This window comes from Parasteatoda tepidariorum, chromosome 1 (assembly GCF_982258835.1).
Source record: "Parasteatoda tepidariorum strain Cologne lab strain chromosome 1, Ptep-v5.0, whole genome shotgun sequence".
Classification (NCBI taxonomy): Eukaryota; Metazoa; Arthropoda; class Arachnida; order Araneae; family Theridiidae; genus Parasteatoda; species Parasteatoda tepidariorum.
In genome coordinates this window covers 32,325,219-32,348,278 of record NC_141755.1, presented here as the reverse complement: position 1 = coordinate 32,348,278, position 23,060 = coordinate 32,325,219, and the positions used below count along the sequence as shown (strand labels likewise).

The 23,060-nt window shown below is 27.0% G+C and overlaps 2 protein-coding genes across 7 annotated transcripts in view; one reads left to right on the top strand and one right to left on the bottom strand.

The window, feature by feature from the left end:
• The window catches only part of Nubpl (NUBP iron-sulfur cluster assembly factor, mitochondrial), a 15,181-nt gene extending 6,377 nt beyond the window's left edge, over window positions 1–8,804 (bottom strand). Inside the window, exons 1-5 of one of the 2 annotated variants that reach the window (XM_016052307.3) lie at window positions 8,471–8,804; window positions 7,145–7,259; window positions 5,330–5,364; window positions 2,921–3,011; window positions 2,618–2,657 (exon numbers count right to left, since the gene is read on the bottom strand). In XM_016052307.3, the coding sequence (XP_015907793.3) occupies window positions 2,618–2,657; window positions 2,921–3,011; window positions 5,330–5,364; window positions 7,145–7,259; window positions 8,471–8,533 (344 nt within the window). In that variant the 5' untranslated portion in view covers window positions 8,534–8,804. The remainder of the gene's footprint in view (window positions 1–2,617; window positions 2,658–2,920; window positions 3,012–5,329; window positions 5,365–7,144; window positions 7,260–8,470) is intronic. The other variant, XM_043040107.3, reaches the window with a different exon arrangement.
• LOC107439640 (tartrate-resistant acid phosphatase type 5) lies at window positions 8,414–23,060 on the top strand. 5 transcript variants are annotated; one of them, XM_071180041.2, is made up of 6 exons: window positions 8,414–8,561; window positions 12,489–12,691; window positions 13,822–13,946; window positions 15,435–15,635; window positions 17,773–17,920; window positions 22,556–23,060. In XM_071180041.2, the coding sequence occupies exons 2-6, from the start codon at window positions 12,545–12,547 to the stop codon at window positions 22,802–22,804; spliced, it is 870 nt and encodes a 289-aa protein (XP_071036142.2). In that variant the 5' UTR covers window positions 8,414–8,561; window positions 12,489–12,544; the 3' UTR covers window positions 22,805–23,060. The 5 variants fall into 5 exon arrangements, with proteins under 5 accessions (XP_071036142.2, XP_071036143.2, XP_071036141.2 ...); XM_071180042.2 differs by lacking the exon at window positions 8,414–8,561 and adding an exon at window positions 8,863–9,042; XM_071180040.2 differs by lacking the exon at window positions 8,414–8,561 and adding an exon at window positions 8,897–9,035.

The following is a 23,060-nucleotide window of genomic DNA, read 5'->3' as shown; positions in this document are numbered from 1 at the left end:
ATATATATATATGAAAAGTGATTACTGAAATTCAAAATTCATGCATTGTAATACCGTATTTTTTTTTTTAAAAAAAATAAAAAAAATTATGCAGAATTTTTTAGCAATAATCATTGAAAAGGGTGATCGAGAAATGAAATAGACTTACAATGGAATTTGTGCAGATTGAACGAATTAAAAAGTGAAGACTGAAATTTGCAATTCAAAATTTTTAAAATTTTTTAAGAAAAAAAAGGTTCAGTGTGTTCAGGAACTATCTAGCTGGGTGCAGATTTTTCATCAATTTATGCTTGGAAAAAAAAAACATCTCTAGGAGTACAGAAAAGTCTCCCAATAGTCTCCTTTTCTTGAAAATAGTTGCTTTTTTAGCCTTTTCAGGCAAAAAAAAGTTGCCATAGTCGCCTCATGCCAAAAATAGTTGCATTTTAGTCGCCTGTGGCAACCCTGAATAAGGAATTTATTCAAAAGTTTGACCTACTGTTATTTTTTGCTTTTATCTTCAAAATTATTATTGGGTATTATAATAAATACTTATTAATTACAGATTTTTTTCAAAAACTTTTGTAACAGCTAATAAAAAATCTATACAAACAAAGTGGATCTCAGTTGGAGAAAGATATACATCTGATTGTGAGAAATCATCTTTGTTGTGAATTTCTATGTGAAATCCTTTATAGTTTCAGTTAATTTCTTTTGCTTTTTAAAATTGAGTAATCAAGTTTATCAAGTAAAAATTGAGTTATACTTGAAAAAATTCAGTTTATGGGGTTAAAAATCAAGAAAAATCAACATGAAGATAAAGATAAAAGAATCAGGATTGCACATAAAAATTAAGTTTTAGTAATAATCATAGCTGCCAACAATGATAGGAAAAAATCCAGTAGATTTTACGAAACAATATAAATTTCATGATAATTGTTGCAAAATGTACTAAATATTTTACACATAGGGAATTTGATAGCAATCAAAATAGAAATACTGCAATAGTTTCCAGTTATGATTAACATTAAATGAACTTGAAATGTTATGAATTATGTTTATTTGTAATTTTGAATAGTAATAGGCATTTAATTCATCAAAGATTTTTATAAATGAGGCTCACTTCATTACGTATTAGTAACACTTATTTAAATATTCAAGCAAGATGCACAAATTTTATTTCAATAGGGATTTTTTAAGGAAATCTACTCTAGTTTAGGAAATTTTCTGAAATGCAAAAAAAACAAGGAGAATTTTTAATAAACCAGTAGACAAGGAGAATCTGGCAAAATCCGGTAGAGTTGGCAGCTATGAATAATCAATTAAGAAGGAAATGATTGTTTATATAATAATTCAATAAAATTTTGAAAATTAAAGGGGTATTATAAAACTGACATAGCTCAACATTTATATTTTACATTAAAGAGCTGAAAACTTTCTGTCTCTTTTTTGTAATAGAACAGGGTGTAGGAGAACTGTATGATTATACATTTAAGCCTGATAACTGAATGTGAACCTGTACAGATTATTACGAAAAAAAAATGCTACAATGTCATAAGAAACAAATCCTAAAAATTTAATGAGGAAAAACACAAATTGTATTTCAAATAAAGGTTTAATAATAATAACTGATAATAGCATAATAATATATATAGCATAGACATTTATTCCAATTTCATTTCAGTTGTAGACTAATCTGTAACATAAAATAAATTTTATTTTGATAAACATTCCTAAAAGGAACACACGTGTGACAATCAAGCTAAAGCAAGAATACCACAAGCAACACTATTTAAATAAAGTTACCAAATTTATTTATTTTGAAAAGTTATATATTTAAAGGAATTTTCACTTGGAATTTGTAAGAACCAAATGAAGGAACAAACAATTATTAGATGAAAATTAATTTAATTTCTTACCTCTCTTTACTTTAGTTTAATAAAAAAATAAATTGCTTAAAAATATTGCTTTATAGGATAATAAGCTAAAAGGAGATATACAAGATCATATTTCTTTATCTATTGATGACTATTTTTGGATTGAAAACACTAATAATTTGTAAAAGATATTGGAAAGTTAAAAAAACAACACATTTTAGTTAAAATGCTAATATATGTGGGGCCAAGGATATAAAATTTGAAAAGAATTAAATCTTAAACATCTGATGAAAATATAATAATAAATTTTAAAAAATAAATTTAATAGAAAGAAGCAAGATACCCACACACAGCTTTAAAAAAAAGGAAAAATGTCTGGATTTTTTTTTATTTTAAAGTATATAAAAGTTAAAAGAAGAGAAATTAACAGTTACAGGGAAATTCATGCCTCAACACTTTGGCACCAATACTGTTAAGTGTACAAGGAAATTGAAAATTTTTTCAAGGATGGAGGAATTTCTCAGACCTCAGCTGACTTGAATGAGTAAAGATCTACAAATACCATGGCCAACAGCTATTACACCATTAGATTACATTATTAGAAAACATCAACAAAAACAATTACTCCATTAAAAATCATTAAAATCAAATTACTGATTCATTTAGACAAAATGATTTATCACAACATTAAAACAAATAATTAAATATAACAGAGTCGATAAAACTAGGTAACAGATAGAATTTATGAAATGATTTCTTACCATTTTATTCCATAGTTTATTAGAGGCTTCATCAAGTTATCTAAAAAAAGCAAAGTTATCTTAATTCATGTTTAAAGTAACTATACTTTTATGTTACATTCGGACAAGAACAAACAATTTAAATTAACTAGCAATTATGAAGTAAATATTAAAAATCATTGCTATTTTATTACTTCAGGGTCCTAAGAAATAAACATTACCTAAATTCTAAAAATATGTTTTACGAGAATTTTTTTTAAACGCTAAATATGAAATCGTATTGAACATTTAAATAACTAATTGTAGTTCAGGTTTAAAGTATACTTTTTGTTAATTCCGGGAGTCCATTTAAATTCATCATAAGTGGAATGGATGGACCATATACATCTGCATCAAGTAATCCAACAAGTTTGTCCTGAGGAAAGAAATGGCACTATAATATATGTAAACAAATAACAGGGAGAAAATTGCATTACAATATAAAACATTAACTAAAGAGACAAAACAAAGCTATTTTAATTGTTTTATAAATCACAGATAAAGCAAGAATGAAAAATAAGGTGAAAGTTTAAGAGATCATTAAGTTTTTTTCTTTTTTTAAATAATAAAAAAAACCCATCATTGTAGGTAATGGGTTATTCTCCACAAATAGGCTGTTTTCAGGTATTGACAACAACAAGAAAAAAAATTCTGCAGTATTTGTAAATTTTTTTTGGAATAAGATATGGGGAAGGTGCTAGACAAGAAAAACATAGCAAACACGGCCAATACTAAAAGGATAATTTTTTTATATTTTTTATTAAAGTGAAGAAATGATAACATGGTGATGGAACAATAACTTCAGTTAGCAAGTAAGCATCTAGTAATAACTTAATGTTTAAAATTATAATTTTAATGAATGAATTAATTTTCTCACAGTGCAGGAATTCATAGCTAAAAATAAAATTAAAATAACAATATTCTTAAACTATCCCATAAAAAGAGATTAGAACACTTATTAATGCATAAATTACAAATGTGCCATTCTCTCAGAATGAGGGAATAAGTTATGAATGAGAAAATAAGCATTATTTGCGTCTGAAGTTTATTCCTAAAAATAAAAATAACGCTGTATATTCTTTAATTATTCTATTAGAGGAAATTAAAAGACTTATTAATACAATTTTAGAAAATAAATTAACTTCATAAACTTAAATGAGGGAATGAGAATGTCATCTTAACACATATACAATTTACTCATTTAGTTTCTTTTTACACACTGGAGAACTATAGAGCTTTGATGTGACTTGTGGTTTTGATAAACTAACATTGGTTAAACCTAGTTTTGGTCATCAAAAATAGAAGCGCAGAAGGTTCTTTTGACTTTAACTGATTAGGACAGGCATTCCCCAATTTAATATATTAAACAGCACCAGCCCAACAAAGGTGGGGATAAGGCAAAGCATTTGCCTGAGTGGTAACATAAAAAAACTTTAACACAAAAATGATGCATGTTATTTTCAGAGTGATATGTCTGTTCTTTATCTAATGAGAAGTAATAAAATGAATAACATATGGTTATTTTGTCCATCCTATGCCGCCCCCGATGCCACAATATATATATATATATATATATATATATATATATATATATATATATATATATATATATATATATATGGTAGGCCAAAACTCATGGTACATGCCTTAGGGGGGTGATCGAAGAAGACAACTAGACATGCACAAATCCCCATACAAGCCATGGTTGGAACACAAGTCGTAAAGCATTAGAGCACGCAACATGTTGTATCACGACATGATGGGAAACAAAACAGATAGAGATTTAATAAAAAGAAACAAATAAAATGAAGAAATACCTTTTATTTAACAAAATGAAATTGAACTCCAAGTTCCCCATCACGGGAACTGCTCAAAATCGGGGCAGCCAACATTAACACAGACTTCACACAGTCAAAGGTGTGACCGCCGTACATTGGCAAAACATGAGGCATCTCTATTATGGTGTCAGCAGCTATGGAAATCAAGACAGTAAGGTCTTCAGCAGAATCTATAAAACCATCGTCGTAGATTAGGCTCTTTATATGACGACCCCAGAAGAAAAGTCAGCGTTCTTAAGTGTGTTACAAATTGCATTAGAACCATGGATTGTATGGTGATTTGATCTTGTCTAGTTGTCATTTATATTCCCTGTATCGTATGTACCATGAGTTTTGGGACACCCTGTATACATATATATGACCTAAAATTATTATTTCAAGCTAAATTTTTAAAATTATTTATCCATTTTTTTTCTAAACAACATCACTGATTGAGAAGAGACCATATAGGTATGGTGCAGGACCCACATCAAATGTGTTATCCTGTGACAGCATTGAAAATGGTGCTTTATTTCTATTTTAGTTACAAAAATTGTACATGCTTTAAGGCAGCAGTATGGTATTGAATCCCTTTAAATTATTTCACGGGCATATTTTACTCATAAATTATAGAAAAGATATTTCAACATAGAAATTTCATTGAAAAAACTAACTATTTTTAAAACACAACTGAAAAAAAATATTGAAAAAGCTCACAATTTCCAAATACAAGTACAGGGCCTCAAGAGGCACAAGGTGAAAGCCAATGCCTTGGACCTTTTGCACTTGGGCCAACCCTGAGATTAAACATAGATTTTTCTTCCATTCTTACTTTATCTATAACATATATATTAGATAAAGAGGCAAAACAAATTACCTTTTGATTGATACTAATAGCAAGAGCTAAGTTTACTGAAATTAAAGAAAAATAATTAAAAGAATAAAACAAATAAAGAAAAAGTATTTTAAAACATTGCTATTGGAACATTATTAAGTATTATGTTAAAGAAAGAATTATTTCCAAAGAAAATTATACACTCAAACACATATTCAAGAAAATTATTTATATAAAGTAAGATTTTTTATACAGTTGAACCTTGATCTATTGTCCATGTCTATTGTATTGTATTCTACCTGATCTATTGTATTGTTCAGAAAGTCTTACTACATTTAAAAAAAAAAAAAAAAAAAAAAAAAAAAATTGAAATTATTTCATTTTGAGATGAAAAGCTGTATCTCCTGAATGCTAAAATGAAGAAAATGATGATTTGTTACAGCTTGAGGAAAACTTTTCATGTTCGTGTATCGGTTGATGAAAAGGAAAAAACTTTGTTGTTTAATGTAGAGGTTGCAGAAGCAGAAGAAGTGATAAGATCACAACCAATTCCAACATTGCCTTTGGAACAATGAGAAACGCTTTGCATTGTCTCAAACTTACAGAAAATAAACAGCAATTTGTTACAAATGTCAAAAACTTATTGCTTCTGTTAAGAAAAGAGAGCATTCAAATAAATAAATTTTAAATAAATAAATGTCTTTTTTGATTTTTCTATTACATCCTAAATGTTTCCGCATAAATTTTTCAATTTAACTTCTTCATACCTATTGTACAGTTATTAATTTCAAGATCATATTTCATGCAGACATCTGTCCTTTTCTTGTATGTATCGCTCGTAATGAATGGTTTTTTGAGAAACGATCGATTGATGTTCTACTGTATTTAAAACTATTGAGTAAATGTGTTATCATAATCATTAGCTGCTATCATATATTTAGTGTTGCTTACTACCTAAATATTTTAGTGTTTCTTAAAATAAGAAGTAAGTTCTAAAATGCTGTTTTACATTTTTAAAAAAAATATTGTTTTTTATTAAATATATGAGATATTTAATAAGTCATAGAATTACGATTAATAGGTCAGAGTGAATACAACAATAACCTGATGATATTGAAGACTGAATTGTGTTTAATTTGCAGTTTTTCGGAGATCAAATAACCAGTTTTAATATGACTTTTAACTCTCATAAGATTTTTTTTCTCTCATCCTTAATTTTTTAATTACTTTTGATCTAATATTTAGATTTTCACATACTAGGACTCAATCTTAATGGCTCAAGAGGGTGACCTCAAATATGCTAATCAATAAGTGCAGACGATATTTTAAGTTAGGAAATCAGGCACAAAAACTTACTTTCTCTGAATAAACATAAATTTTTTTTGGTGATGGATTTGGATTATTAACCTCCAAAGTACAAAGCCGTAATCTAGGAAATATGGGACATATAGTTCATTCAGGGGAGCAATCCAAATTTTGAACCTGTTAATGTTAATTTTACTTTTTGCGTATTTCGCTATACTTTGAGAAATTTTCAAGCGAATTCTTGTAAATTGAAAAAATTTTACACGCAATTATAAAGTCTGTTTAATGAAAGATAATTCCACGCACAAAATAACTATTAGTAAATATTAATTATTTTTATTTAAGAATGGTAAAAAATTTTTTTAACTGTAAGGTATACAATTTTTTGCATCATTAAAAATAATGTAATTTTTTATAGCAAAATACAAAATTTGAGCGAAATTAGTTGAATAGTTTCTGAAAAATTGAATTTTAAAAAAGTCAGATACTTAAAAATAAACAGTAAATAAAATAATAAATTATCAGGACAACAAAATTAGAGAAAAAGTTTACCAGCAGTTGTTGATTTGCCAACACCTCCCTTACCAGAAGCAACAGTAATTATATCTTTCACGCCAGCAACTGGAAACTTTTTAAATGCCCCTTTTGCTTGAGGTGTTGAATTTGTCTGTAAAATGTTCAATTAGTTTAATTCATTTCAATTAATTTTTAAACAATTCTGAAAAATTCTTTATGAATTGCACACAAAGAATTATAAGGTTTTAATTGGTATTCCAAGGCTAAAAAATATTTTACTTAACTTAGAGTAATAAATTAACTTAAAAATTCTTAAAATTTACATCATTTTTACTATCAAGAATGAAAAAAAAAACATTTTATACGAAGATATTCTTATATTAAATATAGACTCAAGATAATTGAAAGCATTTATTATCAGGTTGTTTTTATCAATTTAAAAGAAAAGTTTATGACATTTTTATTTTTGTTGTTAGGAACAGGCATATTTATAAAATATAGGTTATGCTTATATTTAAACTTTTACTCAATTGTTGAAACCCACATAAATCATTCTGGAGTAATTTTTTAAATATGTTATAGAAAAAAAAGCTGAATTAAATTACGTGCATGTAGAAGATTATTATATGTATAGCAAAGAAAAAGAAAGTATAGAATTAAAACACACATAAAAAAGAAAACTTTTAAATATTCAAAAATGCTAATTATTATAATTCAAATTATACTAATTATGTATAAAAAACATAAAAGTTCAGAGTTCCTACTTAATGTGATGTTAACTCCTACCATTTCATTAAAATAAGACTTTAACTTAAATAAATGTAATTTTTTAAGACCAAACTATATAAGCAGAATGTACATGCATAAAAAATAAATAAATTATTAATAAACTTGATAAAAAATCATAATTTATGTTTTAAGATTTAGTTAGTTTAAAAATAAATGGGAAAATAGCTAAGAAAATGTCTGAGTCTCCTTAAAATTTAAATTGTCAGTTTAAAAGGCTATAATAAAATTATATATTGTTAGTTTTTTTTCAATTTCTAACTAATTAGTTTTTTTAGGAACTAATTAATTTAAAATAACAATAGAGGCCCCCAATAGGGGATTTGCTTTATATAAACATTTGTAAGGAAATAAAATTCACAGCCAATTTTTTGAATGCAAAAATTACAATATAGTTTTTACTTATTTTATTAATTGGATATTTTCTGTCATTAATGATGAAGGTATTGTAATTTATTTAACGTAAATGATATTTAACAATTTTTCAATATAACTGTAAAAATAATTTATTAGTTCCTAGACAATTAAGCTCTTAAATCAATAATGATGTTGCTCTTTAATTCTAATATCACTCACTGAATAAAATGCCAAATATTGCACATTGTAACAATAAGTAGGAAGCTTTATTCTTAACACCATTGCAAATGTAATGAGTTCTTCATAACAGGTGAGGGGATGCAAACAATTTTGATTAAACGCTTAAATTTAAATAATATTCAAGTTTTCGTCGTTTTTCAAAAACATTCTAGCTCAAGAGCAATCAAACGCGAAATCGTACTGTAGATAGATTAAAACCGTTTAAAATGTTTCAGTTTAAAACGTTTAAACATATGAAATATCTGTATTTAATTTCATTTTTACGAATTTAATCGGAAAAATCAGTTTCAACGTATTACTCTGATCAAAAGTTTCAAGATCAAGTTGTGCATTTCGCACGCGACTCTTATTTCGATAGGAATAGCAATTCTGTTTGTAAACAAATAAGGACGTGAGGAAATCAAATGACAGAAGATAAAATTCGCCTTGACATTGCGCTCAAAATACTTAAAATGGCGAATTATAAAATGATTAATATGTGTCTTAAGAAAGAAAACTCGAAGAATCAGTAAATTGTTGGGATTGAAAAATTACAAAAAATACTGTAAATTGTATATGTAAATTGATTAGTTTTACTAAAACAATGTATTAATTTTATACCTTTAAAAAAAAACTTTTTTTTAAAAAGTTTTTAAAACTGATTTATTGTTAGTAACTATTGTCAGAAAATGTTGAGGCTTTATCTTATGTTTGTTTATTTTTACTTTTGATTACAATTGCATTATGAGCTCTAGGTTTGTGATAAAATGATATGTAATCTAGCAGATAAGATTATGTAGGTGGATAGTTAATGGAATGCGAAAAGAATTGTTCTGTTTAATTTCGAGTTCTAATGCATTTCATTTGTTTTGAGATTAGATTTACTTAATTCCACATCAATTTAACTTAAATTATTTGCCTTTACAAATGTCTTCAAAGGCTGAAAATGAAAATCTTTTATCTTTAGAATTAATAAAAGGCGTGGACAAAAATGGAATATCATTTACAGCTTATGTATTATGCAATGCTACTCAGAAATTAATTCTTCAATCTCAAAGCTCAGTTGATTTAACTGGGTTTGAGATAGTTTATAAAAAAATTGGTGATCTCACTGATCAGGAACATCAAGATGTCTTAGAATATTTTGAAAAATCCTACCTGAAAGCACCCTTAAATAAAAATACTACAAAAAATGAATAATTATATAGTAAAGAGATAGAAGTGTTAAATTTTATTTATTTTATTTAATGAAATGTGATTCTCAGTCATATTACTTAGTCAGCATTACTTCTAATTAATTACTATTATCATTTAAAAAAAGAAAAATTGTGTTATTTTTCTGTAATATCCCTATTAAGATGAAACTAATTTTGATACTGACACTGATAAGTATCGTTGGGGTTTACAAGTGTAAGTATTATTCTCTTTATTTATTTGCTACAGGATTGGCAGGTTTTTGACATGTGACAGTTTTTGACAGTTTAAACCATGGTTTAATCCGTCACGTCAAAAACCTCACTGTCGAAAATGTCAAAAACCTATATTCATATGTGAAATTTAATTAATGCATAAAATTTATATATTTTTTTATAAAGGATAGTGTTTCTAAATGTGTTCTAGAAAAAATAAATTTTAAATTTTGAAGAGACACTTATATTTTGAATAGTAACCAAAATCTTGTACTTTTGAAAGCTCACATCTTTTGTAATATTATGTATTCATTTTCATGTGTTATTGAAAATCTGCAGTGATATTATTAAGAAACTTATTTATAACCAAATTTAGTGTATAGTATAGATTATACTAAAAATTAGACATTTTTAAAGATAAACATTAGCAGTTTTGTACATTAGACATCTTTTAAAGAAAAATCTTTTTAATATTCTTTTAAATCTTCTTAATAATCTTTTTAACATAAGACATTACAAATTTAAGTGCTTTCTGTTAAATACACAGAGTAGTTAGTGTCGATTTACAGTATATTCAGCTTATTCATTTACTATGCTGAAAATTTAGTTTATCCAAATACTTGTGAATTTCATTTTGCTGAATACTATATAGTTTTGTTGAATATCTAAATATTCAGCTGTTGAATAATTACTTCTTGCTTTCAAGATATGCATTATTTGTATTCTTAATACAAGAGGAGAAAAAGAAAATTAAGAGGTAAAAATTGTTTTAAAATGATAAGTGTAATAATTATAAATAAATATAATAAACAATATGAATTATGTTTATCAATATTCACAAATATAACTACCTTTAAATTCAAATTAACATACTGGATAATAAAGATATTCGGTATAACATTAAAAAAAAATTTTTATACACTTGTATCAAGTTTGTATTTATACAACATAACTTGTAAGTTCCTTATAAACATTAGTTATATGTTCCTTATATGTCAAAAATGCATAGTAATAAACTTTTAATCTTCTTAAGTATCAAAAAAAAAATTTTTTTTTTTTCAAAATATAAATATTTAAAAAAATTTTGTGCAAAATTTTTCTGCACATGCATTTGAATATAAATTTTTGAGATTTTAAATCTGTTATTTTACCTTAATTTTAATTAAAAAATATTTTATAACCTGCTGATTACCTATAGTATAATTAAATTTCAATATAATGCATGGCAACTGTTGGTAGTTTTGAAGTTTATATATTTTCTTGGCAAACTTCAGTTTTTGACATTTTTGACAGGTTTTTGACGGTTTAAACCAGTATTATACCCTTGTCATGTCAAAAACCACTTTTTGACGTCAAAAACCCAACCCTGATTTGCTAAGAAATATTTTTATTTGTTTCATATTGAGTAATATTTATTTATAATGGCTAAAAGAAGTAGACGAGTACTGGTTGATTTTTTTTATTGATTTATGAATATCAATAATTTACCAGCTATTTTTATATTTTTTTACTTATTTTAATTTTTGAAGTGATTTGTTATTTATGGTAAAAACATATTGATAATTGTAAACATAATAATCACTTTTTATCTTCTCTTTTTATAAATTTAGAAAATGATTTTAATTTCAGTTGATTAAACAAGCTTTCAACAGTTTGCAAACTATATTTTGATTAAATCTAGTTTAAACATTGCAATATCTAGGTAATCTTTAGAAGTGTCGTACGAGTGGCCTTCATTTATTGCAATGCTTAATAGTTTTTTTTAAATTTAATTTTAGAAGATTTCCATATATTTATATATATATATATATTATTTCATTCCAAAATTAATTATATATATATATTTGAGATACTTGAAAACTTGTTATAGTTTAATTTTATTAAAACTATAGAAGCTGCCAAAATATCAATTTCTTTCATTCTCTCTTTTTCTTTTTTTATTTGGAAATATCATACAATACGTTTTAAATATTAAACCTAGTTTGCTGTACTTTAATTTAAGACAATTTGATATTGTTCTTATCACATAATTACATTGTTATCAATATAAATTGATATAAAATTTATACTCACTGTGGACCCCCAAAAATCTGAAAAATATTTTTCCTTGGTAAAAGGTTCTACATCTAGAGTATTTGAACTTTTATTTTTAGAATCATATGGTATAATATAGTCTCCAACAATTCCCAGGATCGCTAATCTACTTTACAAGTCTCAGCACCTATTTAAAAATTTTCTATTTACCATCTATTTACATTCCATTAAAATGGATAAATTCAGAATAACTATTTTTTAGCTGAAGAGCTTAGTGGAAGAAAATGTTAAGCATCACTTTGTTAATACTTATCTTTCCAAGTTTAAGTTATTGCGTTTAACTATATTTATTTCCCGAGTCCTTTTAATAAAACTGTTTTTGATTGAATATTTTTAAAAGCTTACTCTATTTTTTTTCTATAGAATCTAAGGCTCAGTTTTCTCTAAAATTTCCCTTCACCTGTTTTCTTTTATTAAGATATTCAATTTTTTAAATTATTTAATTTTACTGAAAATTGAGATTTTATTTTATTTACCCAACACTTGTTGAATATTTATAAATATTTTTTTTGTAGGTGCTTCACTTGCCTCTCTAAAATTTGGAGTACTGGCTGATTGGGGTGGACTGCCAATGTTCCCTTACAAAACATTTGTTGAATTGTCTGTTGGACGAGAAATGGATTACTTTGCCAGTACATTTGGAATGGATGCTATATTAGCTTTAGGAGATAATTTTTATTTTGATGGAGTGAAAGATGTTGCTGATCCAAGATTTAAGGTAATATGTCCTTGGAAATATTTCCTATAAAAAATGACCTTAATGCATGCATCAAAAATGACTGTAAGAATTACGTCTTGTCTTACAGATCGTCTTACTTAATTATTTGTAAGGGATTTTTCCCTTAAATTATGCTGTTGGAGCACATTGTTTTATTTTCTCAGTTAGTAGTGTCATCTGTTGATGAACTTCGTAACTGATTCTGAGAGTTAGTAAAATAAGGTTTCTAGTTTCTCTTGCAGAGCACAGCAAACAGTAGATTTTTATCTCCTTTTTTTTTTTTTTTTTTGAAATGATTTTTCAACTCATCAGTCATTTTTGAAATATAAAAAAGTATTAAAACTACTGAAATTTTATGACATTGCTTTTTGCGTACTAATGGATATTAAGGTCTATTGACCTGACTGTGTACCGATAAAACTGAAATCTGCTGCGGTGCAAATGATGAAGGAAAGAATTATTTAGAAATCATTAAGAATTGTTATCATTGAGCTAGTTGCTATTTTTTTACTGAACTTTTAAAGACGTAGAAATCACATTGTACTGACTACCGAGATAAATAAGTTTAGTTGTTTATACACAATATAAAAAGAAAATTGTTAAAATCTCAAAACTGTTTCTTAGCTTCAATTTTTACAGAATAAATTAGCACACCTTATAAAAGAATATATTTTAATAATTTAGAATGGCACAAACTGTTCAAAATGTATAGCATATTAATGTTATATACTAGCATTGAATGTAATTTATTTTTGATGGATATTTCATGAATTAAAGTGCTATAATTAAGGCAGACCACATACTGAAGATGCAGGCAGTAAGTAAGAGACATAAGTGAGGCATATTCCCATACATTTGCATTAGCTTGCACACATCCCCTGTGCACATTTTAATGCAAAAATATAAGAATTTGCCACATGTATGCCTCTTTTTTTATTTCTTGACTCCTCAGTGGCCTGCCTAACTCTATAGGTTTTGAAGCAATGCAAACCAGTTTTTTTTTTCCATTTTATTGTGTAGAGTATACAAGGAAAAATCATTTCCACAAATTTTTTAATTTCCGAAAATTTTAGAGTGATTAATAAATTTATTATTTTTTAATTCTGACCTTTTGAATGCATCTTTTACAGGAAACATTTGAATTAGCATTCAACTATAAGTCTCTTCACATGCCTTGGCTAGTAATTGCGGGTAATCATGATCATTACGGAAATGTTTCAGCACAAATAGCTTATTCTGCTCTGTCCGATCGATGGTAATTGCATTTATGTTATGATAATTGCATGGTCTTACGTTATTGCAAATATCTTGCAAAACCTCTTATTTTCAGTTTCTGAGTGCAGTGAAACCTATTAAGTTGACCACCTGTCAAAGTTTACATTTTTGCTAGGAGCCGAACATATACTATGCACTAAACTATGCTATATACTAAACAATACCGTAAAACTGTACAAAAAGAGAGCAGAAGCTTTGTAACCTCACAACCTGTCTCTGTTTTATTTTGATTGTTTCAAAACACTTTATAAGTTGACAACTATTAACATTCATAAAAAATACATTATTCTTATATTATGTACATTATCCATATAATATATGTTAGAATAACATGTTGAGAAAAGAAAAAAAAATTACTCACTTTCCTCGATAAGTTGACCATCTAATTAGGTTAGTTTTTGAAACAATGCACCATAATTGGTAAACTCACATAGGTTTCACAGAAGTATATGTTCTTATCATTTATTATTATTGAATAACAGACTATATGCCCCAAAATGACCAATGATTTGAAAATTTGAATAAAAGAAAGTAAAAGAGAAACGATTTGCTGATTTAGTTTGTTCTGTTTCAAAGTTTGCAGTATTTTGCATTTTATAACCTGGTTGTAAACAGAATGCAGCAAATCATAGATTTTTATCTTCATTTTTTTTTAAAAAGTTGATTTTTCAAATGTTTGGTCATTTTTGGAATTCCAGGTACATTTTTATGATTTATAATTATTGAATATGTCCCTATGATTGGTACAGTAAAACTCTGCTAAATGAAACCAGTATCTGTTCAGATTACAAAGTGATTTAATGACCAACTGGAAATGCAGTTATATGTATATAGAAAAGAAAGAAATGAGGGTTAAATGAAAATAAATGATTGTGCTATTGTATCTTGAATTTTTTGTTCAGAAGCAGTTGATTCAAACTTGCTCATTGAATTGTAGGATGGTCATTTTATGTGAGATGTTTCCTACATTAGGTAATCTTTTCTTAATTTTGATGCTAGAAGAGATTTTCAAACTTCAATTTAATATAATAGAATCAAATAATTAACCTTTTCTATCTTCTCTATTGCTTAATATTGTTTGCTTACTTGTCAAAAATATCATAACTAAGTCTGAATTTCTTTACTTCATAAAGCCTTCAATGTTCAAACACATTCATTAATATTATTTTATTTTATATATCATGTCCATGAATAATACTTTTTCATTTAACATAAATATGATTCCATTGGTTTCCTCAACATGTTTAGTTATGCACACAGAAAAAGATTTTTTATTTCTAAAATTTTCAAAATTTTTTAAAGATCTTATTATAAATAATAGAATGTTTAGCATAGTTTTTATGGTTTGTAACTATAAATCGGATAACGTTTGTTCTCATTTGCGATAATGATAATGAATATCGTGATGTTTTTGTTAAAATTTGTTACATTTGTTGCCCTTAAGGAAATTCTTTTTGTTCTGTTGTAGGTATTTTCCTCATTTATATTATATGAAGAGATTTCTTATACCATACTCTAATATTACCATGGAGTTAATCATGATTGACACAGTTATTTTGTGTGGAAACACAGATCCAGAGTATCCAGAGAAACAACCTGCTCTTGATTCATTTGGCTATGAAAGAAATAAGCATTGGCTGTGGTTAGAGGAGACTTTAAAAACATCAAAGTACTTATTTCATTCATTAATATTTTTCTCATTGTTAAATCATTTTAACCCGGTTTCTCATAATAATTTTTTAAGCTAATTATTAGTGATATTTTAAGCATATTTTCTTATCTGGGTATGTATTTTGTCTACTTTAAGAACTCCCCTTGCCATTCGTTTGGAGTGGTTGCAGTTTCTATAGTTATGAGGTTTAACCATTTCAAGTCAGGGTGTTGGGTCATTATTTAAGGCAGGTTTTTACTCTGGTCGGTAAGAGAAAGGGAATTGGGGAAGAAAGAAGCTCCCACTTTTGAAATGTGCTTTTTCTTGTTTCCATAGCAGTTTTTTCTATAGACAAAATATATTACTACTATATGGCTGAAAAAACATTTCAGTCAGTGGTAAAACTCTCATATTAACAAAAATAAGGAAAAGGATTGAGGTAGAATACCTTAGTTAAAATGCTGATATTGTGTAAGAGGTATATTTATAATCAAATTTGTAAAATGTAGATTCTATGCACGGGAAAACCCAAAATCTTGCATAAAATTTTAATTTTTTAAAAAAATCTCAGAAATTCTATTCTTACTTTGAAGAAACCCACTACAACTATTGCTTTTGAAGCAATGACTAAGTATTTTTACTAGCAGAGTGATAAGTCGTTTTGTTCAAAGAGGTCATAGTTCTAAAGGCTAAGCTGTTTTCAAATCTGTTAGTAAACTGATGCATAAGAAATCATTTGTTGATTTTAATAATAACTTTTCGTTTTCGCAATTTTTTTAAAAAGAATTCCCAATTCAGTAGGGGGAAAATGTCATTGTGTTAATAGAGTGATTTTATGCAGTATAAATATTATTTTGCTCTGAATTTTTTTTTTGTCAGTGATGATACACAGTGACTTTGTGTTGCAGAAATCATATGGTTTTACATAACACTTTACAGGGTGCGTAGCGTTTGTAATAGGTACTTAAAGGTGCTTTTTTGGGGATTTCGTTTTTAAAAAGTGCTTTTTTTTCCCAAATAATTTTTTCCCCCTTCAGTAATATCTGGTGGATCCCATGCATTTCACGAAAAATGGGGTGTTTGCTACATAATCATTCACGCGGACTTCATGTCGTACCCACGTTATGATTTGCGCATGCACGCACACTTGAAACCGAAACCCGAGTGCTCCAATTCGGATGGAGAATATCAGATCCTTATGAAATGTTTTTCTTTTTAATTTATTTTAATTTTATTATTGTTTATTTTATTTTACTTCTAACACTTTTTTGACTTAGGGGGTACGGGTACTTTTGTTCTGAGTTCAGGGTCAAGTTGAATTCACTCGATGATGTGGGAAAGTACTGATTGTTTCGATTTATGTCTGTTTCTTTTTGGGTTTTTTTAACGCTAAAACTGTTTATAAAAAGTTTTTGTTTTTCAATGATATCACTGATTGAATATGAATTTTTTGAGTGCTTGAAAATTTTTGTAAAGTGCTTGAAAAGTTTTTAAAAAATGCTTATTTTTGATTCAAAGATTTGGCTACGCACCTTGCTTTATAATATCTCATTAAATATTTTAAAGTTTAATACTATATAAGTTTTTGTTGTTTTATTAAATCTAAATTATTATACTTTTGTTAAAGAAAATACAAATCATTGATATCAATTAAAACCAATATTTTTTGCCAAGTTTAATAATTAAAATCAAACGACTCAGTGCAAATTCTACATATTAGCAAATAAAAAAAAATTAACGATTTTTCCTGGTTTTTTTCCTTAATAAAATATAATTGTAGCTTATATCTTGAAAAAAAAAACTATTTATTTGTATTTTTTGCTCTATTCAAATAATTTATTTATATTTTTTCATAAATCCTTGAGATATCGTTTTTCTTGAAAGATTTTTTTCTTTCTTTCAAATTGGTACTTCCACAATTAATGTTGTTATAATGTATAGGATTTTTAAGATTTTAATGAAATAGATTTAAAAATGTTTGTAATATTTTATCATGCAAATTATTAGATTTCAAATTATTTTCTAAGCTAGGAAGCAGGGGCTGTACATAGATCATTAAAGGATCTTAGCCAGCCCTCTACTGTGTAGAATTATAAAATTTGACTGTACCTATATATTAATACGAAAAACTAATTTTGTGTTAAAATTTTTGTAGATCAAACTATCTTCTTGTTGCTGGCCACTATCCTGTTTATTCCATTGGGACACATGGGCCAACCGATTGTTTAGTTAGTAATCTTAAACCTCTTCTTGAAAAATACAATGTTACAGTTTATTTGAGTGGTCATGATCATAGTATCCAAGTAAGTTATTAAAATTGTATACAAATAATTTCACATTAAATTTTTTGCCTTAACCAATGGACATAATCTTGAGCAAAAGTGTTGTAACCTTGACTGAAGGTGTTTCTTTGGAAGAAACATTTTTAGTCTATTTTCTAAGAGAGTATAAGCTAAATTGGTTAAAATAATTTGGTTAATATTTTGGTAATTATCATAGTTAAAGAATTCACCAGAAGAAAGTTCTGAGTGATAATTTTTGAAAAATTGAAGATCTTATTTTAGTCTTATTTAACTATATAACATTAACTCAGGGTTGTATTAAAGAGAGGCTAACAGTATCAGATCCTGGAAATGTTAAAGAATAAAACTGATTTTTTTAATTTTTTTTAATAATTGCATTCGATTTTTTAAATGGAAATTTCTTAACTTCTAGATTTCTTAATTTCTAACTATTTCTTAACTTTATTTCTTATTCTTCTAAGAAAAGAAAATGAAGTTTACATTTAATTTAAAGTATCCTTCAACAGGAACATTTTTGATAAATTTTCACAGCTGGCTTTTCGTAATTTTTCTATATTTTCAATTATCATATTTTGTTTTAAGTCTCAGGAGTTTGGACTTCACTATCTATAAAGACATAAAACAGGCTTGGATAGCTTGGTTGGTAGGGTGTTGGGCCCATGTCCAACAGGTTGTGAGTTCGAGTGCACATTAAATCTGTCCGGTCCTCCATGTTCCTATAATAAACCAATACCTCTAGGGGTGCTGAATTGGGAAGTGATAGCTCTCTGCAGGGTATCCGCGCACCTGGAAAGTCATGAAATGTCATGATTTTAACTATTTTTTTAAAGAAAATCATGGAAAGTCATGGATTTAGGTCCCTGAAAAATCTAATTTTTAAAATGGAATCTAAAAATAACCCTCCATTTCATGGTGTTCTGAATATCTGAATTTGTAATAAAATCCCCACTCACAGTCATATTTTATTAAAATATAAAATGTTTTTATCATGGTCTTTAAAAGTTATGGTGTTCTTTCAAAAAATGAAAGAAAAAACATCATTTCTAGAGCAAATTATCTTTTAAATTTCTGTGATTTCCGAATTTTTGTTATTATTTTTTTATTTTATCAATTTAAAATTCTAGCTAAAGCAAGCCAGTCATTAGCAAATTTTTTTTATTCTGAAATGAGAACAGAAAAATCAGAAGTATTTCTTCAGGGTGGCCACCCACCTGGAAAACCTGGAATTATCAGGGAATTTTTTTATACTGGAAAAAACCTGGAAATATCAGGGAAATTTGGATAAAAACCTGGAAAAATCAGGGAATTTTAAAGAAAAGATGGAAATTTTTTCTTTGATAATTTTTTTAATTTCACTTTTTTAAATTATTTACTAATTTTCTTAATTTAAATTATTTCATCCATTATATTCACTTTTTTTAACGGAAATGTATCGCCAAACAGTTGAAATATCATCAATTTAGCTATACTTTGCTTGCATCAAAATTTGCTCCATTACAGCTGTTAAACTAGAATGTCACATAAAATTCTCCTACTGTTGCTAAACGAATGCAGAAACCTTTGACCGCTATGGGACTGTGCAATTTAGGAAAGATTCTGGTGTAGGTGGAAAAAGATTTAGGATATTAGCTTCTATTTTTAAATGCTGTCTTTGGGCTGAATCCATTTATGGCTCAAGTTTGTTCCGATGCTTTGGTGTTAATTTTTTTTTCTATTTTGACAAAATGTTTTTGTATTTTTAACTTTATAAAATTCTCCAAAAATTAGTTGGTTATAATTTGATAATAGATTTTATATTGCACTCTTTTTCTGAAATTTTTTCTACTCCCATTCAAGGAAATCTGTGAATTATTTTTTCTCAGCAAGCCAACCAATCACACATTTTTTTACCATCGCTGACAGCAATGTTTGTCGATAAATCGTTACAATTGTTGCATTAATGCTAATTTTTTCTATTTCATTTTAACCTTTTATAACATATTTTTAAAAAATGGTTTTTTTAAGAACCAACTATATATTAATATTTAATTTTACTCTTTTGTTGGTCAATATTTTGTACCAAAACATTTGAAAAATAAATAAAAAATCTTGCCAAATTGTCAAAATAACATTTTGAATAAAATATTTTATAATATAGACACTTTTCTTGTACACATCCTACACTTAATAAGAAAAAAGAAACGAAAACCTGGAAATTTTAAGATTTTTATCTGGAAAACCTGGAAAAATCAGGGAAATTTGAAATCTGATTTGAGTGGCCACCCTGTTCTTTCCTTTCTGATGAACAAGAAAAGTATCTTCTTGTTCTTTATCTTTAAATAGTATCTTTAGAATACAATTCCTATCTTTAGAAGTATCTTTATCTTTATATACAATTCTATCTTTAGAATACAATTCTGCAAAAAAAAAAAAAAAAAAAAAAATTATTTGCTTTTGTATTTTTTCAGCTATTTTATTGCTTCAACTCTTTATTTACTCTGTTTTTTTAAATTTAAAATCTTTAAATATGAATATGCAAAGTATAACAGTTCTGGTTATACCTATCATTTCAATTTATGATGTTATAATGCGTTTTTGAATTTCTTGTTGTGTTAACTTCGTTAAGTCATGAAAAATTCTAGGAATTCATCATGAATTTAAAAATCTAAAATTTAGCAGATACCCTGTCTCTGGTTCAGGACAAAATTGTGATCTGTGGATGAATAAGTGGGTCCACTCTATTAACAGGCTGTGAAAGTCATATTCTTGGTTATAGCTGGCACCACTGAAAAACAAGAAATACACTCTTTGCCTTAAATTCACTCGGTCAAGTAAGCTTGCTCTGACACAGCCTTCCGAGTTGAATTTTGCAGCCTCTTAGAGAGCGCTTCATACCATGCATGTAGCAACTCTGATCTTTTCACCTTTCAATGTTACTTATCCATTAAGTTTTTAATTACTGTCATCTATTGTAACTTTCTTCAAAATTTTGTTTTTCATTTACACTTTCTTTATTCGTTTTTTTTTTTTTTAACTAATGTGATGCAGCTATGTATTATGTGAGCTAGACCTGTGGCCAGACGTGGACTATACGGTTAAGGGTTTTGCAAACCTAGAAACGTGTCCATGTCTGGAAGAAAAGAAAAAAAAGTAAGCTTGCTGGTATTTGGCAAGTGGCATTAGAAACAGCAACACTTATAAAACAATTACAATTTTATGGAAGTTGGTATTGCAACACTAGAACAAGTTCTAGAGTTCAAAACATTAATTTTTGTTTCCAAATTTATCACTTTTTCCTGCAAATGATAACCAACATTCCCACAAATGACCTTCATTTTTGATAATGTATAATAAAACTGTTGCAGCTTTAAAGTGTTTTTTTTAAAATTTATTTTGATCTATAATTCTTGACTCAATTCAGCTCAATCTAATTTTACTGTAATAGTTTAAATTTCGTTCTGAGTTGTAGTATTTTAAAGCTAAATTGCAATAAAATATGTTTATTTTGGCAATTAAACTGAATAAAAATAGTTCTACATAATAAATACCTAATTTCTTTTTTTTTAGTTTAAGTTATTGAGGATTCAACTACTATACTCTGCCTCATTTTCTTACGAGGGGAAAGGAAACACAATTGCATGTTTATACTTGTAAGTTTTAGTTTAGCTGTAAGGTCGGTTGGTGGATTTGTATTTTCCATTTTAGAATGGTTGTTTATATTGGACTTTTGAATGTTCTTATCCCTAAAAATTTTTTTTTTTTGAAATGAATTTTTTTTATAAAGTTAGAAAATTTCAATTACTTGAACTTTCAGGTTTGTCAAATTCCCAGAAAGCTCAAATAGCCGAAATTTTCGAAGCTTATAAAAAAAAATTTATGAATTTTTTTCTTTCAGAAAAAATCGATGGGAACATTAAAAAATATATCGTTAATATCTTCATTCTGAACAACGATTTTTGTATGGTAAATGTGCATCGCCCACCCAACCTTATTGCTAAACTAAAACTGCACAAGTAAAATACATATAATAAAATAAATAATTTGTGTGTCTATATACCAGATTGGGGATATACCATAAGCTCTAAAAATGCAACATTCAACATGAAACTAATTTAGTGCAATTTTAAACAAATTATGAAGCCTGCTTTTTTTTATTTAGAGACATATAAAGAATGATATTTTCTCATTGGCTTAGTGGAAGCCGTTGTTTTTTTTAAAAAAAACTATAGACGAGCCAGTTTTGTAAAATATTTTAAAGATAACATGAGTGACGTTTAGCTTATAGCTCTATCAAGAAATGTGAAATTTTTCCTTTCCCATCATAAGAAAATGAGGCAGAGAAAAATGTTGAATTCGCAATAACATAAACTAAAAAAAAGAGAAATTATTAGTATTGTGCCTATGTTTTTATTGATCATTTGGAATAATTTTATCTTTTTTTCATTTTAATATTTGTATTTCTTGTTATACTAGCTCTATTTGAACCAGGGTTAGGAGCCCATACAAAGTAACAGCTTATCTGAGTATGAGATTTCAAACATATGGGTTTCAAAGTCTAAGTTATTCTATTCTTGAATAATTTCTTCCTTTTATAAAAATAATTTACAAGTATATAACATTGTTGCATTCAATGATTTTGTGTTTGTTAATTTTAAGCACATTCAAGTAAAAAATGGTGGAAAAGTGATGGATTACGTCGTAACTGGAAGTGCTAACTTCATCGATCCCTCCAGAAAGAATCTGCATAAAATCCCACCCAATAGTTTACAGTTTCATTGGGGAGATCCTTTCTCTTTAGGAGCATTTACTTACATTGATGCAACTCCTTCAACTGTGAATATATCATTTTATCTTACATCTGGAAAACTCCTTCATAGCTTTACCAAAGAACCTAGATGGACATGATTTTGCTCAATTTTAAACATTGTTTAAATGCACATCATAATTCTAAGAAACAAGCTGGATGCTATTTTAACCAGTGATATTTTCTTAAATTCAAATAATATCTAAATGCACAATTACTTTACTTAATTTTTTTATATTGTTCAGAACATTGTATTATATACGTATATAGATATATTTTTTAAATAATTCTGAGTTTCATTGTACAATTTATACCTTTTTTAAAGAATTAATAAATAAAATTTTGATTCTATTTAAA

Coding starts and splice junctions, on each gene's coding strand:
- LOC107439640 (XM_071180038.2), top strand. CDS start 9,829: ATGAAACTAATTTTGATACTGACACTGATAAGTATCGTTGGGGTTTAC. Junction 12,692..13,821: donor TTGCTGATCCAAGATTTAAG/GTAATATGTCCT, acceptor CATCTTTTACAG/GAAACATTTGAATTAGCATT. Junction 15,636..17,772: donor GAGACTTTAAAAACATCAAA/GTACTTATTTCA, acceptor AAATTTTTGTAG/ATCAAACTATCTTCTTGTTG.